At 41.1% G+C, this 20,926-nt stretch overlaps 1 protein-coding gene across 16 annotated transcripts in view; it reads right to left on the bottom strand.

Annotated features, from left to right (window-relative positions):
* ryr2a (ryanodine receptor 2a (cardiac)) overlaps positions 1-20,926 on the bottom strand; it is a 175,526-nt gene that overhangs the window by 136,102 nt on the left and 18,498 nt on the right. For 13 of the 16 annotated variants that reach the window (XM_054759480.1, XM_054759448.1, XM_054759466.1 and 10 more), the window contains 7 exons: positions 16,751-16,870; positions 14,934-15,038; positions 14,140-14,214; positions 13,183-13,261; positions 12,796-12,908; positions 11,503-11,602; positions 3,984-4,080 (listed from right to left, as the gene is read on the bottom strand). In XM_054759480.1, the coding sequence (XP_054615455.1) occupies positions 3,984-4,080; positions 11,503-11,602; positions 12,796-12,908; positions 13,183-13,261; positions 14,140-14,214; positions 14,934-15,038; positions 16,751-16,870 (689 nt within the window). Of the gene's footprint in view, positions 1-3,983; positions 4,081-6,180; positions 7,466-11,502; positions 11,603-12,083; positions 12,413-12,795; positions 12,909-13,182; positions 13,262-14,139; positions 14,215-14,933; positions 15,039-16,750; positions 16,871-20,926 lie in introns of those variants that run through there. The other 3 variants (XM_054759523.1, XM_054759541.1, XM_054759531.1) reach the window with 3 other exon arrangements.

Below are 20,926 nucleotides of genomic sequence, written 5' to 3'. Positions count from 1 at the left end.
TGACCAGCTGGCGAGAGCAGCAGGAACCCAAGTGAGAATGGGTAGGCAGTGGAAAGCTCAGGAGGAAGTTGACAAGGCAATGAGCAGGCTGAAACATCTTGAGGTCATCGGCAGAGTCCAGCAGTGTCCAGCAGGTCTCGGAAGAGGCAAGACACCTGTATTCTTGTCAAAAGCCTCCAGGGAACAGCAGAGAGCCATGGTAGTGGCAGAGGTGGTGAGGGCCAAGCAGGAAAGGCTGAACATCGAGGCAGTGTCTCAGAGCTGGCAAGAAGGTTGGACCTATTGGGAAGGAGTCACAGATAGACCAATGTCATGGTCTGTCATGGTCTGTGGAAGATCCCCCAAGCCAGGCTCAGCTTCCTGATCAGGGCAACTTATGACACCTTACCTTGTCCATGAAACCTCCATCAATGGTACGACGCTGAAGAAACCTGTCCCCTGTGCAACACAAGCCTTCATCACATCCTGCCAGGCTGCAAGACAGCGTTTACACGAGGACAATACAGGTGGCTACACGAAAAAGCTAGCAAAGGTAGTGAAGGCATGCAGACAGGAGGCCAACAGTAGACCTGTGGCCCCAGCGAGGTAAATCATCCAGATTGCCAGGGCGGGAGAGAACATCAATACACTCCGCAAGAGAGATACGGCAGGTCTCCTCTCAGTTGAGTTGGGGGCCAGACAACACCTAGGGCAGGGGTGTCAAACTCGTGCCAAGGAGAGCCGAGACACTGTAGGTTTTCTTTCCAGCCAGTCACTAAAACAGGTGATTTTAATGATCAACACCTTCAGTTTGAGGGAAGGAGCTCATCAATTAAATCACCTGCTGAAGAAACTGGTTGAAAAGAAAACCTGCAGCGTCTCGGCCCTCCAGGGCACGAGTTTGACACATGTGACCTATGGCATCAGCGGGGGGCGGTAGGGACAGATCTCTGCCATCGCTCCGCCACCAGGAGATGTACTGGGGTTAAAGGAGCAAAACATCGATGACTGGTGGTCCCCAGCTGATGACTCGCTTAGGCCCATAGGTGTCACATCTGAATAAAAGGCACTGGTAGAGGTGCGTCAGGCAGAAATGCCAGATCATCAGACTCTACAATTACGTCTTATTTTTCTTGTTATCCTCTGATGAGCAACCTTTATTAACATTTTTTAAATCCAAAGGAGTACAGTACTACCTAAACTTTGTCAAACTGATTAGATGATAACAAATATAACTAAGTTTACCCTCATCTGCACTTTGTTCCAGCCGAAGTGCAGTTACCAATGACAGCCATGTTCTTATGTTTTTCAATGTTTCTTATTTCTCAACTTTGTTGATTGAATCAAGATATTGTGGAATGGCTAGCGTTGCATAGTGTAGCTAACACTGGCTAATAAATAGTTTCTGCTGACATTGTATGTGTCATATGTTTTTACTTCTGGCTGTATAACTGCAAGTATTAGGTACATGTTTCACTGACATGCACAATCATTATATTTATTTTATTGAAGAATTTAAATGACTGTTGGTGTTCAATTTGCATGGGACAAAGTTTCGTAAAAATAAAAGGGCATTTTTGGGGAAAGTAAATTGTATGTTTGCCTTTTTTGTAAGTACCGGTTCGGACACCATTTAAGAACCTGCATTGTTTAAAAAGTACCGATTTGGCACCGGTATCGGATAATATGTAAATGGTACACAACCGTACTTGTCAATATTTACACCGTTTGCCTGAACTCAACCAAAATTTAAAATGAAAGGCTCCTAAAATGCACACAACAAGCTCTGAGGAGAATTTACATTTTTGAATTCTATGTTTTATTGTGTCTTTTTGAGTCCACTGAACAGCAAATCCCAGCTGCATTCAACTCACCACTAAACTATAATATCTGGATGATTCATTGATGTAGAGACAGTCTCAGCTCCAGCTCTCACAGGCATTATGAAACCACGTGATTATCCGTTAAGGGGAAACATAAAAACTATAATTATTTAAATCCACCTCATCTAGGCTTCCCCAGAGTCCAGTCCCCAGAGACAATAACATTATATTACAGAATTACTTCTTCAATGACAGTATCACAGCAAAGGGAATGCGTTCTGTCCTGATCGAGAAATTGAACTACACTTCACAGGATGATTGTGATAACCACCGTCTGTTGCATTTTAATAAAGAGCATGTTGTATGAGTTTTGCAAACAATACATTGTGCAGACAATTGTGAAATAAACTACTGAAAAGTAACTCTACTTCGCTGTCAGTCTACATGTATCTTATCCTGCGAATCGCTACGGAAATTATGTCATTGATGCTTCTGAATGGCTAAAATTGGCATGTGCATGACAGACTGTGAATGCGTTTTCCTGTGGACAGCCATTGTGTGGATGAAGATTTTATGACACCAGAGAGGGGCAAATGTGCGTCTTTGAAAAACTACGTTAGTATGAACGTAGCCTTACATTTTTCTGAGTTTTAGCCAAAAAACCCTAAGAGGTTAACATCCTAACAGGTGCCGTTTTATCAGAGGAGATAGTATGTGACCGTACCTCTTCTAGGCCCTGGCAAAGTTGAGACCTTTCAAAATAATTTGTACTTATGTACAGTTGTTTGAAATGATGATCTTAGACTCAGCAGTTGTTTAGAAATGGCTCCAAAATACTTTCCCAACTGAAATCCTCTTACTTATAGCTTCACTGAGTTCCTTTCCCATTGTTCTGAGAATTGTTACTGACTGCTGTCAAACAAATCTTTTTGTGCTGAAACTTTCATCTGCAGTCAATCATTACGTAATGATCACTAATGGGAAATTAATCGAGCTCGGCCTTGTCAAGTTAAAAGACATTCTGGAACATTCAGTACCACTTATTATAAGATATATGTGACTATGTATATATTTGAGCATGTACAGTGGGGAAAATAAGTATTTCATTTTGTAAGTTTACCTACTCCCCTACAAAGCAATGAATAGTCGATCATTTTTAAGGTCGCTGTATCGTAACCAAGAGAGACAGAATGTAGAAAAACATCAGGAAAATACCCATGAAGCACACAAAGCACTGTCCCTGTGGGAAAGTACTGTCACAAAAAAACTATCCATTCAAACATCTCAACCACCATGGGCAAGACCAAAGACCTGTTAAAGAACCCCAGGGACAAGATCAAAGACCTGAATAAGACTGAAATGGACCTAAAGATCATTATCAAGAAGCTTGGTGAGAATGAGATTGCTATTGGCTCAGTAGTTTGGAAATTGACAATGTAAAATGTATCATTCTGACCCTGTGTAGATTGGAGGAAATCCAATATATATTCAGAATTTTGCACACAATTTTGGGTTATCATTTAATTTTGGAAAAGAACTGCTGAAATAATTCATTAAGGGCCCAACATTAATACAACATTTAAAATAATAAAAATGTGATCAACAAAAACTATTTATATTTTTCAATGGAAGCTTTAAAAACAGAAGAATTGCCTAAGTCCATCATGCCTATAAATCGATAACCCCTCTATGTCCAACAGTTCATCAAATCTCGGTCCACTGTGTTATTCCTATTAATGAAAAAGTCATACATACATGGTCGCTGGCTTTCGTCAACATAAAATTTGAGACAGTAGCATTGTCGACTTCCTGATTATCGTTAAGCGATGTGAAACGACAACAACAGAACTTGCAATTCTTTTCCTCAACCTTGTCAACACTCGTGTGTGCAGTACTCGGGGACCTAATGTGCTAGTCCAGCTCCGATAATAATGTGCACACCCCCGCCCCAACATGAAAGCCACCTTACCCAGTGCACCCGCCCATACAATTAGTGATTCAGCACCTACATTCATTTTATCCTGAGACATTGAATTTCAGTGATCCAAATAAAACTGTGACCTGTCTCCTGTGAAATCATGAATCTGTAGTAGGTGGGATGCAATAGCAAATATTATTATTGTCGTAAACATACTTGACATACATGAGACCAAGTGTAATTTGCATATTTGTATAAATTACCTCCGCTGCTCTTCTCCATGTTCCCCAGATGGAACAGTTAGACACTCGTCCATGTGACCATGAAGGAGGCGCAGGACATCCCCACCTATCAGGAAACCTTCAGAAAAGCATTGTTGGAAAACAAAGACAAATGACTTAAAGAACAGAAGGCAAAACATATGACTCTTAAAGAAAAATAAGAAGCCAGCTTTGCATGACACAATTACTTGCCTACACTTTGCTAATTCAAATTTATTTCAGTACAAACATCCCCCGTTTATCGCGGTTAATTGGTTCCAGACGCGACCGTGACAAGTGAGTAGGAAATCCTTATTTATAAATGGAATATTTTCGTAGTGAGTGTTGGAGATTAAATTCTTTGCAACCTACCAACTACTACTGACCTCTTTAGAAAATTGATTAAGCCAATTTCACCTCCTCCTTACATGTTCGTTAGGCTCCAGTTATGAGAAGGAAAGAAGACTCACACACTGGTATAAGTCAGACAGAATAATTTTGCAGTTCAGAGCTTCGGACTGTTTCTCTTACCATGGACACCTTCCGCCTCCTCTTCGAAGGAAGAGAGACAGGTCCTGATTTTAGAATTGTTTTCCTCAGACCATTGGCGCCATTCTCTCCAACTTTAAATTTTTCCCGGATTCTCCAACAAAGTTGTGTGACGCCAGCAGGTGATAGTCAGAACCTTCGCTGAGTTGTTGACACTTTTCGAGCACAAATATCACATACTTCAGAGTCTGTCTCAAGGCTTACTGACTTGTTTATGTTACCATATCTGGCTGCTGGTCCCGGCTGGCACTTCACTATGTGTGAGCACTCACAATTTCTGCTTAACCTTTGACACACTTAAACAGTTGTTCATCTACTCAGCTAATTATTTAATAAACCCTGTTTCTATAAACTACTTGTAATCACTCACTCAGTTAATCATAAAACAGTCATATTTATACTGTACTTATATTAAGGCACTCAGTTAATAATCCAGTCAATAAACATCAATGCAAACGGTTATTGTAAAATCTACTGATAATAAATATTTACTCACTCGGTTAACAAGTTCATAAAACAATATTATCCTACATGAGAGAACAGAAAATCAGTTTTTAAGACTTAGAGCCCTCGTATTACACAATATAGTAGACATAATAATAGAAAATAAGACAAAGTATAGCCTCACAAGTTAGTATTGGGAAAGTTCCTTATTGTTCTTTTTCTTTACTTCCGGGACTTCTTGCGGTGGCTAATGTAGCCTAATGTAGCGTTCTTATAGAGTCACACAGAGTCTGACGTTTTGTAGCAAGCCATTCAGATTTTGGCCTGACTGACTTCACAGGTATTTACATAAGACCACCTTCACGCCAAGTTTCTCCGCACATTGCTTGGCAACTATCTCAGTGAAGATGCACCGGTATATTTAAGTATGTGTATTTATGAATGAAATGTCCCAGCTTCCGCTGGCAAAAATCTTGTCGTCTTCCCGCCTGCATCAATCTAGTGCTGGGCTGGCGAGGAAACTGTCTGTGGCAAAGCTACAGTATAGAGGAGAGAACTGTTGGTATCGAAAAATGATTGTGGTCTTTTTCGTCATGTTATCTGTGTGACTTTCTTGCAATAATCTTAACGAATACTAATAGTTAATCATATGCCTAATTATAAATTCATCAATAGTCTCGATATCATTATTGAAATAATGAATGTAACATGAGATAGATGTCTTCATTTCCATCGACTGTGACCCAGTGAGGCTAATTCATACTGTATTAGGTCAATGTCAATATTAGTCCTGTTGCTCTGCTAAAGAAAAATGTCTTTTAGGTAATGTTAGGTAGTGGTCAAACCAGCTCCCTACAATGTATCTGCAACTGCCTTGAACTTTTCTGAACTTGCATGTAATGAAATGCCATTATCTTAGCAATAACTGCTGATAACTCTCACAAACTGGAAGTACTCAGAACCATTTTTGTTGTTACAGCCTTATTCCAAAATTGAGTACATTGATTTTTTTTCCAACATTCTACACACACTGCACCATGATCACAACAAAAGTTTTTTTGCTGAAATGACTGCAAAAGGGTGAAAAATAAACACTAAGAAATCGCTCGTACGTAAGTATCCACAGCCTTTGCACAACGTTGATGCACCTTTGCCAACAATTACAGCCTCAAGTAGTTTTGAATATGATGCCACAACCTCAGCACACCTACTGTATCTTAGTGCAGTTTCCTCTTCATCAGGTTGGATGGAAAGCACTCTGTGGAAGCATTTTCACATTTCTCCAACCGGCAGTTGTTTAGAAAGGACTCCAAAAGACTTTCCCCAACTTATACGTATATATAATCTGAAATGCTCATTCTCATATCTTCACTGAGTTGCTTTGTTCAAGTACTGGGCGAACCAATCACTGCTGTCATACAAATCTTTTTGTGCTGCCAAAGAGACTTTCAGCTGCAGTCAATCATGATATAATAATTACGAATGAGAAGTTGCCTTGACAAGTTAAGACATTCTGGAACACTCAGTACCACGCATGGTAAGAGTTATGTGACTATGTGACACAGCGTTTAAGCATGTCTAATGAGAAAAATAAGTGTTTGATAAGTTTACTCCCTTACAAAGACATGAACAGCTCATAACTCTCTCTGGCTGGGCCACTCAAGGCCATTCACAGAGTTGTCCTGAAGCCACTCCTTAGATATCTTGGCTGTGTCCAGCTGAAAGAGGAACCGTTCCCCCAGTCAAGGGAGCTCTGGAGCAGGTTTTCATCCAGGATGTCTCTGCACATTGCTGCATTCATATTTCTTTCTATCCTGACTAGCCTCCCAGTGCCTGCTGCTGAAAAACATCCCCACAGTATGATGGTGCCACCACCATGCTTCACTCTAAGGATGCTATTGGCCAAGTGATGAGAGGAGCCGGGTTTCTTCCAAACGTGACACCTGGCATTCACACCAAAGAGTTCAATATTCGTCTTATCACACCAGAGAACTTGGTTCCTCATCGTCTGAGAGTCTTTCAGGTGCCTTTCGGCAAACTCTTTCACTAAGGAGTAGGGTTGGTCATCGTTTGTATTTGAACGATTACGGTTTAGATTCAGATTCCTTGTTTTCAATTTCGGTTCCTAACGATTCTCCATTACGATGCTTTAAAGAGTAAGGGTCATACAAGTTTGCAAGGTTTAAATGAGGACGCTAAGCAGAATTCATTTTGGATGAAATGTCTGAAATGTCTGAAATGTCTACAGCAACATGAAAGGTGCTTTGAAGGCTGTTCCAAGACCCCACTTTGGAAAGGCCGACCACATCTCTATATTCCTTTATCCAACATACAGACAACTTCTTAAAAAAAACTCCCCCTGTAAGTACAGCAGTTAAAGTGTGGAATGAAGAAACTGATCAAGTACTTCAGGACTGCTTTGGCTGCACAAAGTGGGATGTGTTTAAAACTGCAGCGGGGAGGGAAGATTGTACTGTTGATTTGGATGAATATGCTTCTGCTGTTACTGGCTACATTAGCACATGCATAGAGACTGTTACCACCACCAAGTATTACAGAAAATACCCTAACCAAAAACAGTGGATGAACTGTGATGTAAGGGCTAAGCTACGTGCTCGTTCGACTGCATTTGTCATGGGCACCGCTGATGACTACAAAAAGGCCAGATATGACCTGAGGAGGTCCATACGAGAGGCCAAAAGACAGTACAGACAGAAGCTGGAGGGCTACTATTCCACCTCAGACCCTCGGCGCATGTGGGCGGGGCTCCAGCACATCACAGACTATCGACAGCGGAGTAGCGTAGCCACGTCCAGCCAAACCACACTTCCAGATGAGCTGAATGAGTTCTATGCCCGCTTTGACACCCAAACTCCTGATGAGCAGAGAGGGTGGCTGGACTTGGGGAGCACACAGGACTCACCTCTCATGGTGACATCAGCTGATGTGCGCAGGGTTCTAAACAAAACAAACCCACGAAAAGCAGCAGGGCCAGACAACATCTCAGGACGTGCACTTCGGGTTTGCTCATCAGAGCTAGCTGATGTGCTTGCCGACATATTTAACCTGTCGCTTGCACAAGCATCTGTACCGACCTGCTTTAAGTCCACCACCATAGTGCCCGTACCCAAGAAGAGCAACGTGACCTGCTTGAATGACTATCGCCATATAGCACTCACTCCTATTGTTATGAAGTGCTTTGAATGATTAGTCATGACCCACATCAAAAAGAGCATCCCGGCAACTGTGGACCCTCTACAGTTTGCATATCGCCAGAACTGGTCCACGGATGATGCAGTCAACACTGCCATCCACACAGCCCTTTCTCACCTACAGGGCCAGGACACATATGTCAGAATGCTATTTATAGACTATAGCTCTGCTTTTAATACAGTCAGCCCCCACAAACTCACAGATAAGCTCCTCACACTTGGCCTGTCTCCCTCCCTCTGTAACTGGGTGTTTAACTTTCTCACAGGCAGACCCCAGTCAGTCAGAGTCCACAACCGCACATCCAGCTCAAGAATTGTGAGCACTGGGACCCCACAGGGGTGTGTGCTGAGTCCGCTCCTCTACACGCTCTTCACCTACGATTGCGTGGCCTCCCAGAACAACACCAGCATCATTAAATTTGCGGATGACACTACAGTCATCGGACTGATCACTGGTGGTGTTGAAACATCATACAGAAGAGAGGTGGCGGACCTCATAGCTTGGTGTCGTGCTAACAATCTCCTTCTCAATACAGATAAGACTAAAGAGATGATCATTGACCCAAGAACAAGGGAAAAGGAGCCGCATAGACCCCTGTTTATTGATGAGACTGAAGTGGAGAGGGTGAAAACCTTCAAGTTCCTTGGCACACACATCAGCGAGGACCTCACCTGGTCTCACAACACCCAACAAATTCTGAAGAAGTCCCAAAGGAGACTGTACTTCCTGAGAAGACTGAGGAAATTTGGCATGTCCACCACAATCCTGAGTTGCTTCTACAGATGCACTATCGAAAGTGTCCTTACCGCCTCCATCACTGTTTGGTACAGTAACTGTACAACACGAGATAGGAAGGCACTCCAGCGGGTAATCAAGACCTCACAGAACATTGTTGGGGCAGCCCTCCCGTCACTGCAAGACATTTATAAAACTAGAGTCCTACGCAGAACACACAACCTCATCAAGGACAGCACACATCCACAACACTCATTATTCACACTCCTACCGTCAAGCAGACGCTACAGGAGTTTGAAGTCCAGGACCACAAGGCTGGCAAACAGCTTTTACCCACAGGCCATCAGGCTTCTCAACGAAGCACTCACACACGCCACACGCAACACACGCACACACTCATAGCACTTTATTTATTTATTTATTTATTTGTATTATTTATTTGTATTAATGTGTCTTCTGTTTTTGTTGCTTAATTTATTGGTATTTATGTTTATGTGTTTATGTTTCTTATGTTCTTATTTCTTGTGTTTTCTTTCTTTTCTTGGGAGAATGAACAGAATAAGATTTTCATTGCATGGTATAACTGCTGTTTTACTATGCACATGACAATAAAACTCTCTTGAATCTTGAACTTCTCCCTTAATTATTTAATGATATAACCTTTTTTTTTTTAAATCAACTTTACTATGGATTTCTCACAGGGCTATTTTCAACCAGTATACCGTAATTTCCGGTGTATAAGCCGCTACTTTTTTCTTAAACTTTGAACTCTGCGGCTTTTACAGTGGTGTGGTTAATTTATGGCTAAATTCTAATCTGGTGACATCTTTATTTCAGAACTGCTACTAATTGTTTAAATACTGTGCCGCTTGCGAGTCAGTGAGGAAACAGTAGCTCTTTCTTTGGCGGGAGCCAATCACGAGTTATCAGTGCACTCACAACAAGCTCGTCAACCCACTGGAAATCGCAGTAGGTCATTATATATAACAGTATAACAACATACAGTCTGATTCACGTTGTGTCGTCTTACAGAGAACACTAAACGTTGGTGTTCGCGGCTATTCGTGACGTGAGAATCGAAACTAGGAATCGAAATAAAAAATGTGAACGATCCCCAGAGAATCGCAATTTTAGTCCCGGTTCCAGTCGATGCTCGAGACTCAATTCCCAACACTACTAAGGAGTGGCTTCTGTCTGGCCAACCTACCATACAGACCTCAGGTGTCATCTATAAAGATTGTGTACGCACAAAACGAGGCCGAAAAGTTCTGTACGCCGTTTTCCACGCAAAGTGTGGAATGTGTGGTCTATAAAAGCCCACACTGATGTGAAAATGTGCGCACATGTACGGCACCTTTGTAGCTGCCGTACACATTTTTCGGAGACATGGCAAAAGGCGATGCGTATTTTAAGTGGTGAAGTGAAATCATATGTTAGAAAAAAACATGCAATAGAAACCTTGACACTTTTTACATGACACTGATGGATATCATTTGTCATTTATCAGAATTACCATTATGCACCAGTTATTTTATCTGGTATGCCACTGCTGTGTTTCCAAATATGACACTTTTTCCAGTATTTCCACCTCTATTTCCGTTCTTGAAAGACTCCCTGTGGTTATGAACTTCTTCCATTTATGCATGATGGAGACAACTGTGCTTCTTGGGATTTTCACAGCAGAAAAAAATGTTCCTTTCCCTTCCCCAGATTTGTGCTTCAAGACCATCTGGGAGGTCTACAGACCATTCCTTTGACTTCACGCTCGGTTTGTGCTTTGGGACGCACTATCAACTGTGGGAGCTCATCCAGACGTATGAGGCGTGTGCCTCATGTCCAATCAACTGAATTTGCAACAGGTGGACTCCAGTTAAGCTGGAGAAACAACTTAAGGATGATCAGTGGAAAGAGGATGCACCCGAGTTCAATTTTCAACTTCATGGTAACGGTTGTGATTTGTTCTTTTTTTTTTTTTAAGAAATTTGCAAAAATCACACACTTTTTTAAATATTATCATAGAATGTTTAGGAAAAAAATGAATTGAATCCATTTTGGAACAAAGCTGTGACAGAACAAAATGTGGAAAAAGTGAAGCACTGTGAATACTTTCCGGATGCACCCCGTGAGGCAACATACTGTACATAAACACCTGCAAAGTGATATAAAGTGCATAAATAACAAACCAATCAACAACATCCTGGTTTAGCCATGACTCTTAAACTTGTTGCTCTGGGTCACTTTCTCCAACGGCCAAAAAATGAAAGCGCCGATACGTTACCCTTTAGTTCAGTTCACTTCAGTACAGCTTTAATTCTATTTTATAACTCCTTCTACAGAATAAACCACAAACAGAATCAACATGCAGTGCAAGGCGCCCGTCTCCCGCAAGCGACTGCGCAGAGACAGTTCCGTGCAAGTATAAAATAGTAAAGTCCAGTAATTATTAGTACAGTACAGGATATCATGATGACAGAACTAATTGTACTGAACAGGGAGAGCAATAAAAGAAAAGCAAGATACCAAAGTGGACAAAGAACGTAAATGGACACAAACAGAGAATGCTAGAGAAAGATGTCTGTACCTTGTGCTACTTCACTGCCAGAACAGACTGGAGCAACACTCCAAAGCGTCTGCTGAAAGGCTGCATCGACATGCAGACAGCCATTGCCATAGGATAGATGCTGTAAAAACACAAAAACGTCTGAGTCACAATCAGACATTTCTGAATATGTCTCAATCCGAGGCTTGAAGCCTGAACAGCTTTCAATGGGTGTGTGTGTGTGTGCTTTCATGTGCATGTATGTGTTGGTGTTCTCGTCGATTCCAATGGTGTTTGACAGGGTTCAGGTCAGGGCTCAGTAGAGGCTATAGACCATAGACCTTTATTTGTGCACTGGGCCATAGTCCATGATTGGGCACACTGTTTCAAGTGTCAAATTGTGCAATACATAGAGAGTTTGCTGTCACTAATCATGGCAGACCTCGTCAGAGCCGCCGCCGACTACTCCTTTTTACTTTTATTCCCCCCTGGCAGAGAGTAACGTTGCTGGGTGCTCGGCAGATCCAGCTATAATGAAACACGAAGCCATTCTTGTAGCGTTAGCATGTAGCATGCTAAATGCTCCATGGACAAAATAAGACCATAATAAAACAGTCACTTACAAGGTACGCTCTCACTGGGATGCCGACTGATGGGATGGCTGTATCTTTCTGCACAAGTCTTGTTTTTTACCTGTTGAGCTGGTAAATTCAGCATATTCCTCAGGTAAAAAATGTTGAGAGCAACTGAGCATCTATCTGAGTCTTCCTAGCGATGTTGAGAGCCAGTATCCACTGGTTCAGTATGTCCTGGATGTTTAGTTTGTAGTGTGTGGAATCTCAAAGTTGACCACCTTTTCAGCTTATTGCCACAACATTCTACTATGCACGTGTGAAGCATGATTTATAACCTAGCATTGAATTTTCCAAACTCACAGGCAAGGCAGTAGCAATAGCAGTAGTGTTAGCTCCCTCTCGCTAGTGGCGTGAGACGTTGTGGGTGAGGCGCTGTGAGCAAGGCGCTAGTTCTTCAGTGTCAGCGCCTACAATAACAATGTCGCTGGAGCTTGGTTAATATGCAGGTCACGTTATGTGGATGGAACATTGTTGGCATTTTTGGAGGGGTACGCGCATTGTTAGCTGCCTCACGCCAGCTGTTTTTTTCTCTTTAGAAAACAGAAAGAAGGGAAAGACGTGTGTTCATGTTTCACGTAAGGATTGTGGCTGATGGGTGAAACTCCAAAACAATGTACGGTTTTCCCTTTACACCGGAGTCCATTTTTGAAAATATCTACGTCCCATAGTTGGAAAACACACAACTTATGAAGCTATTTACCAGATATCTCTCAGATGAGATGCTGACAAGGATGAGATCATCTCCCACCCTGACCTTCTCTCCCTCGGAACGTTGCTTTGATGCTGGATGAATGGTCCACCAGCATGCCTCACCTACACACAAACACATGCACACACACACACACACACACACGCAGTAAGTACAGTGGAAAACAATATATTTCACAGTATGTTTTTTTACGTCTGTTTTCAAAGACAAACTAGTGTGGAAACATGTCGGTACTGATGCCCTACAGAATCCACCTGTCACCACATTATGCCTGAAAAACGGATAAGGATGAATGCAAATTCTGAGCAGATTTCAGAGGCCCAGATAAAGACATTGATTTTGTATTTGATAAAACATTTAGAGATTTTCTATAAATACCTGTGGTGTTTTTCTGCAGCCCCACATCAAAAGCTAGCTTGTCTGTGGATGAGCGGGAGGTGGACAGACAGCACAAGTACTGTGAAGAGGAACAATGCAGTATATAAAATACATGTTAATCTATAATGCCTTTAAACATTTTAAAGTTACAGTCGTCCCTCGCCACTTAGCGGTTTGAACGTCACTCCCTCAATCTATGGTAGATTATGATCTATTGTTACTCAAAAATATTGAAATACAAGTCATATCACAGTATATTGGTCACTAGGAGTCAGTAATGTCACATTACCTTACATTACATTACCTTAACTTGCACTGGAGGGGAGTCAGCCATGGGCGCAGAGTGAAAAAATAGTTTTCGTCCCATTCTGTGTGGAAGTGGTACGTTTTCAGCTTCTTACTTTGTTCTTCTTCCCCACTTAGTTTCAAACCTTTTCTTAAGTTTAGAATAAATAAATTGGAGGCTAACTAGTTAGCTCGGTACACGTGATCCTGTAGTCTGCGCGACAGAGGTGCGCAATGTGCTGAAAAAAAATAGCAGTAGTGCTAATAAAGTGACAAACCTCATAGTGAGGATGCAATCGATGATGCAACCGACCCACATTATGTCGGATACTTCAACAACAAGGAATTTTCCCAATGCTAAGGGGTGATGTCTTATTATCTCTTTCCCTGTCTAGGTTTTCAGGTAGTACGAGGGTAAAGGTGACTATAGGGTTGTTATTTCTTGTCTACAGGACTCTAATAATGTTAAAAACTGTATTTAGAAAGTCACAAACACATTTTCTATGATCAAACTCCGATAATACAGTATGTCGTTTATTAATACTGAATTGTTGCGGAAATTCACTTATCACGGTAAGGTCGGGAACCAATGAACCGCAATAAACGAGGGATGACTGTGCTGGGAATGTGTGAATTCTTGTAATGAATCATGCTGTGTTTGTGTGTACAAACCATTCCACTGTAAGAGTGACGGAGAAGGACAGCATGGCCATATAGTAAAGTGCGATGACCACCCCCTTGGACCGTCTGTGGAAATGATATTTATTCAAGGGAAAGAGGGGAAAAAAAAGTGAAATATTATCATAGTCTTCAGAACATTGGGAGCATTAGAATATCTGTTTTTACAATCAAATCACCATCTGTGACAATCTTGAAAAACTTTTTTTATTGTGATTTCAAAAAGCAGACAAGAAATTCTAAGCCTGTAGCAATGTATAGACAGAAATGACATGCTGTCATGTAAATAATAATGTATCATAATACTCTTCTCATCTTAATTTTTCCATTCTATCATTGTCTTGTATTGTTACTGAGGGGCTCAGTAGTTAGAGCAGGTCTTCCAGGGACCGGAGGTTTGGCAGTTTGAACCTGAACTGATCCTTCCTTCCATCCTAGTCACTCTGCTGTTTTGTCCTTGGGCAAGACACTCCACCCAACTTGCCTCCAGTGTCGCCCACGCTGGTGCATACAGTAAATGTGCATGAATGTTTGGTGGAGGACACTGGTGTGAGTTGGCAACCCCAGGGAACAGTGTGTGACTGTGGAGTGAATGAATAATGGGCAAAGTGTAAAGTGCTTTCATTGTATAGGAAATCCAGTCAATAATTTGATTATGACTATGATGGCATGTGCTCTATGTGAGGCCAACGTAATCGCAATTGAAAAAACTATGTTTGGAAATACAGTGTGAGGGTGTGTGTGTGTGTGTGTGTGTGCATGCTTTTTGTCTGTCTGTTCCTACTCACGCTCTCATTCGTCTCCTCAGTAGTGGCCAGCATCTCCTGAAGGGCTCGAACAGACAGTGACTGTTCCAACACGAAAGTGCAGATTGACAGATCTGGAGGTACATTCTGAAACAAAACAAATTTTACAACGTTTGTGCACCTCGTTTCCTTCTGGCTTGCACATTTCTCAAGGATTTTGGTACTGAAATCAGTCATCCAGATGTAGAGTATGCCCTTTTTTGGTCATATGTCAAATGCACTTTGTTTGTTGCTTTGGAACACTTTGGGGAAAGGCTAACAATTGGCTAATTAGACAGGCGCAGAATAGTAGGCATAATTCTTTTTGACAAATGTGGATAATGTATGATCTGTCATGAGTAGGATTGGGGATCGTTGGAATTTCAACGATTGCGGTTCCGATTCCTTGTTTCGATACCGGTTGCTAACAATTCTCAATTTGGATGCTTTTAAGAGACGGGGCCATGCTTTAAATGAGGGCACTAACCAGTTCTTTTTGGATGAAAAGACGTAGCAGGTCACCTCCGGCACCTGCTACGTCTCTACACAGGGCCGAGGTTGGATCACCTCTGGCTACAGCTCCACACTCGGCCGTCACCATCAGCTGCCTTCTCACGGGCTGCACCATCGTGGGACCTGACGTAGCCACCAGATGCTGCCTCGACGGCAGAGAGCACACCAGAGGACACCATTGCCTTTGTTTTCCTTGCCTATTATGTCACCTAAACATTTTTCTTACTTGCTGCAACTTTCCAGGACTTACTAATTTGTGTTTTCACAGAGCCTTTTCCTCTGTTGCTTTTTGTTGCCTGTTACCTGCACAACTGTGAGTACCTGCCGGTGCATAATAAAGAGATTTTATTTGCTCCCTGCGGCTGTCTCTGCATACCGGGGGTGTAGCATTCGACAGCTCATCACCATTTTATAACACTACTTAATATGAATGTTACAACGTTTCTTCCTACAGGAATACACCTTCATAATGTTTACTTTTGAAAAGTAGTTGCTGCCTCAATGTTGGTGTAAGCTATTTTTTATGATACCCTTATTGTGTTAACACAAGTAAACAGGATATAGCCTAGAGCACTCTTATTTTGAAGGCCGGAAGTGTGTTGTGTGAGTTGAGAAGGTCCCATGACTGTTGCTAACAGAGACAGACTCTGCAAGTTAATACACTTGCTTAGCCGTAGTCATAGCTCCCATCCTTTATTTACACCCAACTGCCACATCAGCTAGCATCTTGAAACCCCGGGTTACGTTGGCATGAGACAGAAGTCATTTATTGTTTGACTTCCCTGATTCTGACTGCTTAAACTGTGAACATGAATGTGTGAACGTTCATCATGTTGTTCGTGCACCCTCCTTTGCTTTTTATCTGCTTCTTCTTCGCTGGTGCTCACCAGCTTCTTTTTCGTTGCTGTTCGCGGCTATTTTTAATTCCGTATTGAAATAAAAACATTTGAACAATCCTGGGAGAATCGCAATGTTAGCCCCGGTTCCCATGAATTTTCGAGACTTGATGCCCAACCTAACCAGATATGTGTTTTCCTTCACATACAGCAATGGTTCCCAAACTTATTTTGTATTCTGTATTGTAATCATGTGGCAGATGGGTTAAGAGTTTGAGGAGACACGTATTTATTTATTTTTTTTTACAGTGGGGTCAAATCAGTAAAGAGTAATCCCTTGTTTATCGCAGTCAATTTGACGATTTTTGATGTTATGGAATTCCATATACCATGGAAAAGCATGATTTATTAATAGAATTTTGAAAAACCGTGATAAAATCTGAAGCGCCACGTGGCGAGGGACGACCGTACCTTGGAGTTGGAGATGGATTCAAGGAAACACAGCCTGTTTCCGAAGCCTTCAGCTGCCAGGCAGAGTTTCTGTTGCTCCTTATGGATTGTGGCCGAGCACTGCAGAACAACCTCATCATTCTAAGAACACACATAAAAATTCTAAGTTAACAAGGTCCAGCACAGGAAAACTTCAAACTGAGGTCAGGAATAAAATAATGCATACAACTGTTATATTATATAATTTCACATATACTCATCATGAACATGAAAGTCATATTAATTTGGGGCTTTTTGTAAATCATTTGAGCTGTACTATTTCCAGTGTAGAATGATTTTACAACATACAACTTAAATTGATTGTAAAAACAAGAATTGGGGGCACTAATTAGAATTATTTTGGATAAAGGGTCAGAATTATACATATAGACATACAAATTTTGGTTAAATGTCTCTTCGCAAGTTCAACCTCAACCTCAACCATATGCTTTTTGTAGCCATCAGCAAACATCCATCATAATTCTAGCTGAATATTTGATCACTGTTGCTGGCAGAATTGGTAGAATTCATTTAAATTGGTTGGTTTCCTGGCAGGGGTCCGACTTTTAAGCATAGTCCACAAATAGGGTTGAGGTCAGGGCTTTGGGAAGCCATTCCACAAGCGTAATGGTAGCCTGCTATATGGTCTCAGCCATATAGTAATTTCATTCAGATAATTTAAACCTGCAGTAAAGCCTGTGCATGTGTCTCACTGAACATTACAGTAACATTACTGACACCTAGTGACCAGGGTAGAATCCTACATATCTCCAATATCTTTGAATGTGTTTTTTTGAACCGCACCCCCATTTTCTGGCTCACGGCTGGGGAAAAAAAAAAATTTTAGTTCATAAATGCTTGCCAACTCTTTCATCTCAAATCAAAATGCGTAAAGGTACTAAGCAAAAAGAAGAATAAAGAAGAAATCTGAACTTCGGCATCTACATCTTTAATATTACTTCTAAGCACAGATTAACAATAATAATAAGAAGAAGAAGAATTTTTTGCTTCTTACCAGTGGAAAAAAAGTGCGGTTTATACACGGTGCTTTACGGTACACACTGTACAGCATTACAGTACAATACAGTAAAGTTTAATTACTATTTCTACATGAAGTATCAGAGAAACCCAGACGTTTGAGTGTGAGTTGCTGCATTCTCATTTGATATACTATATTTGCAACACATGAGTACTGATAACAACTAAACCCATTTTCCTTCTGGTTTCTTGCTGGCTGTCTTGCATGGCATTATCGGTTGACCCTGAACTTGCTTCCTCTTTCCTCACCTCTCTCCTACCTCACATACACCCACTTGCACAGCTGCTCCAAGTTGTGTCACGTGAGAATGCATGAAATTGCTTGTGTGCTTACTACTACCGAAATGTCCAAAAAAACTGTCCAAAAGCTGCAAAACTTTGTCAACTGACAGGCTTTGGTTCACTTTTACACGGGTGCTCAGGGTTGTGGTGCACCGCCACGGTAAATTGAAAGCCGCCACACCTTAAAAATGAGTTTGTTTGTTAAATAATATATTTCATTAATGTATATATTATATTAGGGGTGTAACGGTTCACATGGATGTATTGAACCGTTCCGGTTCTGCATGTTTGGTTCGGTCCACTTGCGTACCATTGTATTTTATGCTATTTTTCTCATTAAATTTAAAGTGATCTAAGCACTTCACGCTGAACTAAAAGTCCTGTTTCCGCACGGATGGCTCTGAGTGTCGGACACTACTGACTGAGGGGGAGGAACGCTAGTAGCTCGCAGGCGTGAAAACCCACGGTGTAAGAAGGAGAGGTTCCGCAGGTCCTTCATACCAACCGCTGTCAGGCTCTACAACACCTGAACCTTTTTGTATTCACTATGTCTATGCATTGCATGCATTGTCTATGACTATGCATTCTTTACTTGTGTATCTTGCTTGCTGCTGTCACAGATGAATTTCCCTGCTGTGGGATTAATAAAGTACTACTACTACTACTCCTAAAAATGGCATCATGGCAAATGCAAGCGAGAAGCCTGAGCTGGTAGACCCTCCAATGTCACTACAGTCTCCTGTTTGGGAACACTTTGGCTTCCTTGTTAAAATTACAGATGGACAAAGGCAAGTGGATAAATCCAAAGTTGTGTGTCGACATTGTTCCACAGATATCAGGTATGGTGCAGGAAACACGTCTAACATGTTAGCACACTTAAAGCGGCAGTGAATGTTACATCTACAAGAAAGAAAACCAGCTTAGTGCAAAAACTGATAACTTCAGCATATAAACAACCTCTAGCAAGCAACTCTAAGAAATTTATTAGACCGCCATTGTTTCTTCAGTTTCTTGTTAATTTTAATGCCTGATACAACTAAAGGTACATTTGTTTGGACAAATATAACAATGACAACAAAAATAGCTCATAAGAGTTATATTTTTTGACAGTTCAATGCTATAGCTATTCATGTAAGAACTTAAGCGATTTTGGAAGTTGCTAGATATCACCTCTTAAATTCAACTCTTATGAATTATATTTGTTATCATCATTACATTTGTGAAAACAAGTGTACCTTTAGTTGTACCAGGCATTAAAATGGATCAATAAACTGAAGAAACAAGGGTGGCCTAATGATTTTTTCCATATGAAAAAGCTAAAAGTGATGTCGTCAATGAGCTATCACATGTGTCCGCTATTTCAGTTACGACAGGTGGTTGGACTTCACGTGCAACAGAGATCTATTTAACTGTAACTGTCCATTACATTTCGCCACAATTTTTAAACAATTGTTTAAATGCAACTGTTTATTTTATTATCATTTTTCTATTAAAAAAAACTCTGTCTAATTTATTTGTAATAACGGTTACAATATTCAATATATACAATATTCTCGGTTCATGTTCTGCTGGTTGTTGAAAAAAGTGAAATAAATAAGTTCATAAATAGTCAAAAAAACTGTTTTTTGTCATAATAATAAAAAATTGCCGCCCTTCTATGCAGCCCAACACCACAGCTTCAAAAAACCCTAGTGGAAACCCTGACGCTGTTCCCCAAGTGTAAAATAGCTTCCCGCTCTCTCTTTCTTTGCATATTCTTTCAAGGGCAGTTTTGGGGAACTTTGTAGTTGCTCATCTGGATGAGGGTTTTGGGACACCATATCACAAAGCAGTTTCTACTGATAAAGTGGACAATGGCTCAGTTAATAACCTTGTATTTGGTTCAATTCAATTTCTTTCGGGAAGTTGTCATCCACTCTGCTTGGTCTTAATCATCGAAGACGTGTGCACACAGGGAACACCGCACTTACATACCGAGCCATGTAAGGTTTGCTAAAAATCAACACAATGACTTTATGATAGCATAAAAAACCCCTCCTGCATGCTCGAAACACATACACACATATGGGACAAGTAGCAGACACTCAGTATGTTTACAAACACACAGGAATCAGATTATTGCCACAGTTTGTTTTCTCCATTTTGAAGTTTCAGTTTACATGTAATGGGTCTAATTCAATTGCAGAGTCAGAAGGTTTACATGCACTAAAACAGTTGGGATTCTCAAAATAGTTACAGCTCCCCTTTTTTCACACTTCACTTAGTACGTTGCCATGCGTTCCATATGTTTTTTACATTTTGTATTATGACGTGTGCTGCTGATCTCTTGGCCAGGTCGCTCTTGTAAATGGGGTCCTGATCTCAATGGGACTTATCTGGTTATAATGCACTAAAGTATTCAGATTATTGAAATAATTTGGTTTCCCATTTTTCACAACTCGGCGTGATTTGCCTGTTTATACGCACTTTCTCCACTGTGATTATTGGCCATGGTTGCATGCCTTATGCTTCTTTAAGCGCGGGTAAAAGTTTGGCTTTTCCGGTTGACCTGTTACGTCACATATAAACAAAGCATATCGGCCATTGTTGACAGATTCGCCCATTAGAAGCGACTTTGGGCTTGTTTTTTTTGTAAAGATGCTTGCAAATTCCAAGTTGCTGGTTGTTTAGAGCTTGTTTTCATACAGCTTGTCGCTTGATTCTCTTGCGACACCTGCCAATCGTGTTTCCGTGCAAATGTGCATGAGAAGGAATACTACGAGCTACATTGTGCCATCGACTATATCAGATTTCTCTTAGCAATTTCTACACATTCATGACCCACTTGTCCACAACTGA

Source organism: Dunckerocampus dactyliophorus, chromosome 2 (genome assembly GCF_027744805.1).
Source record: "Dunckerocampus dactyliophorus isolate RoL2022-P2 chromosome 2, RoL_Ddac_1.1, whole genome shotgun sequence".
Lineage (NCBI taxonomy): Eukaryota > Metazoa > Chordata > Actinopteri > Syngnathiformes > Syngnathidae > Dunckerocampus > Dunckerocampus dactyliophorus.
Note: the sequence above shows the minus strand (reverse complement) of the source record. Positions and strands in the feature narration are given on the sequence as shown.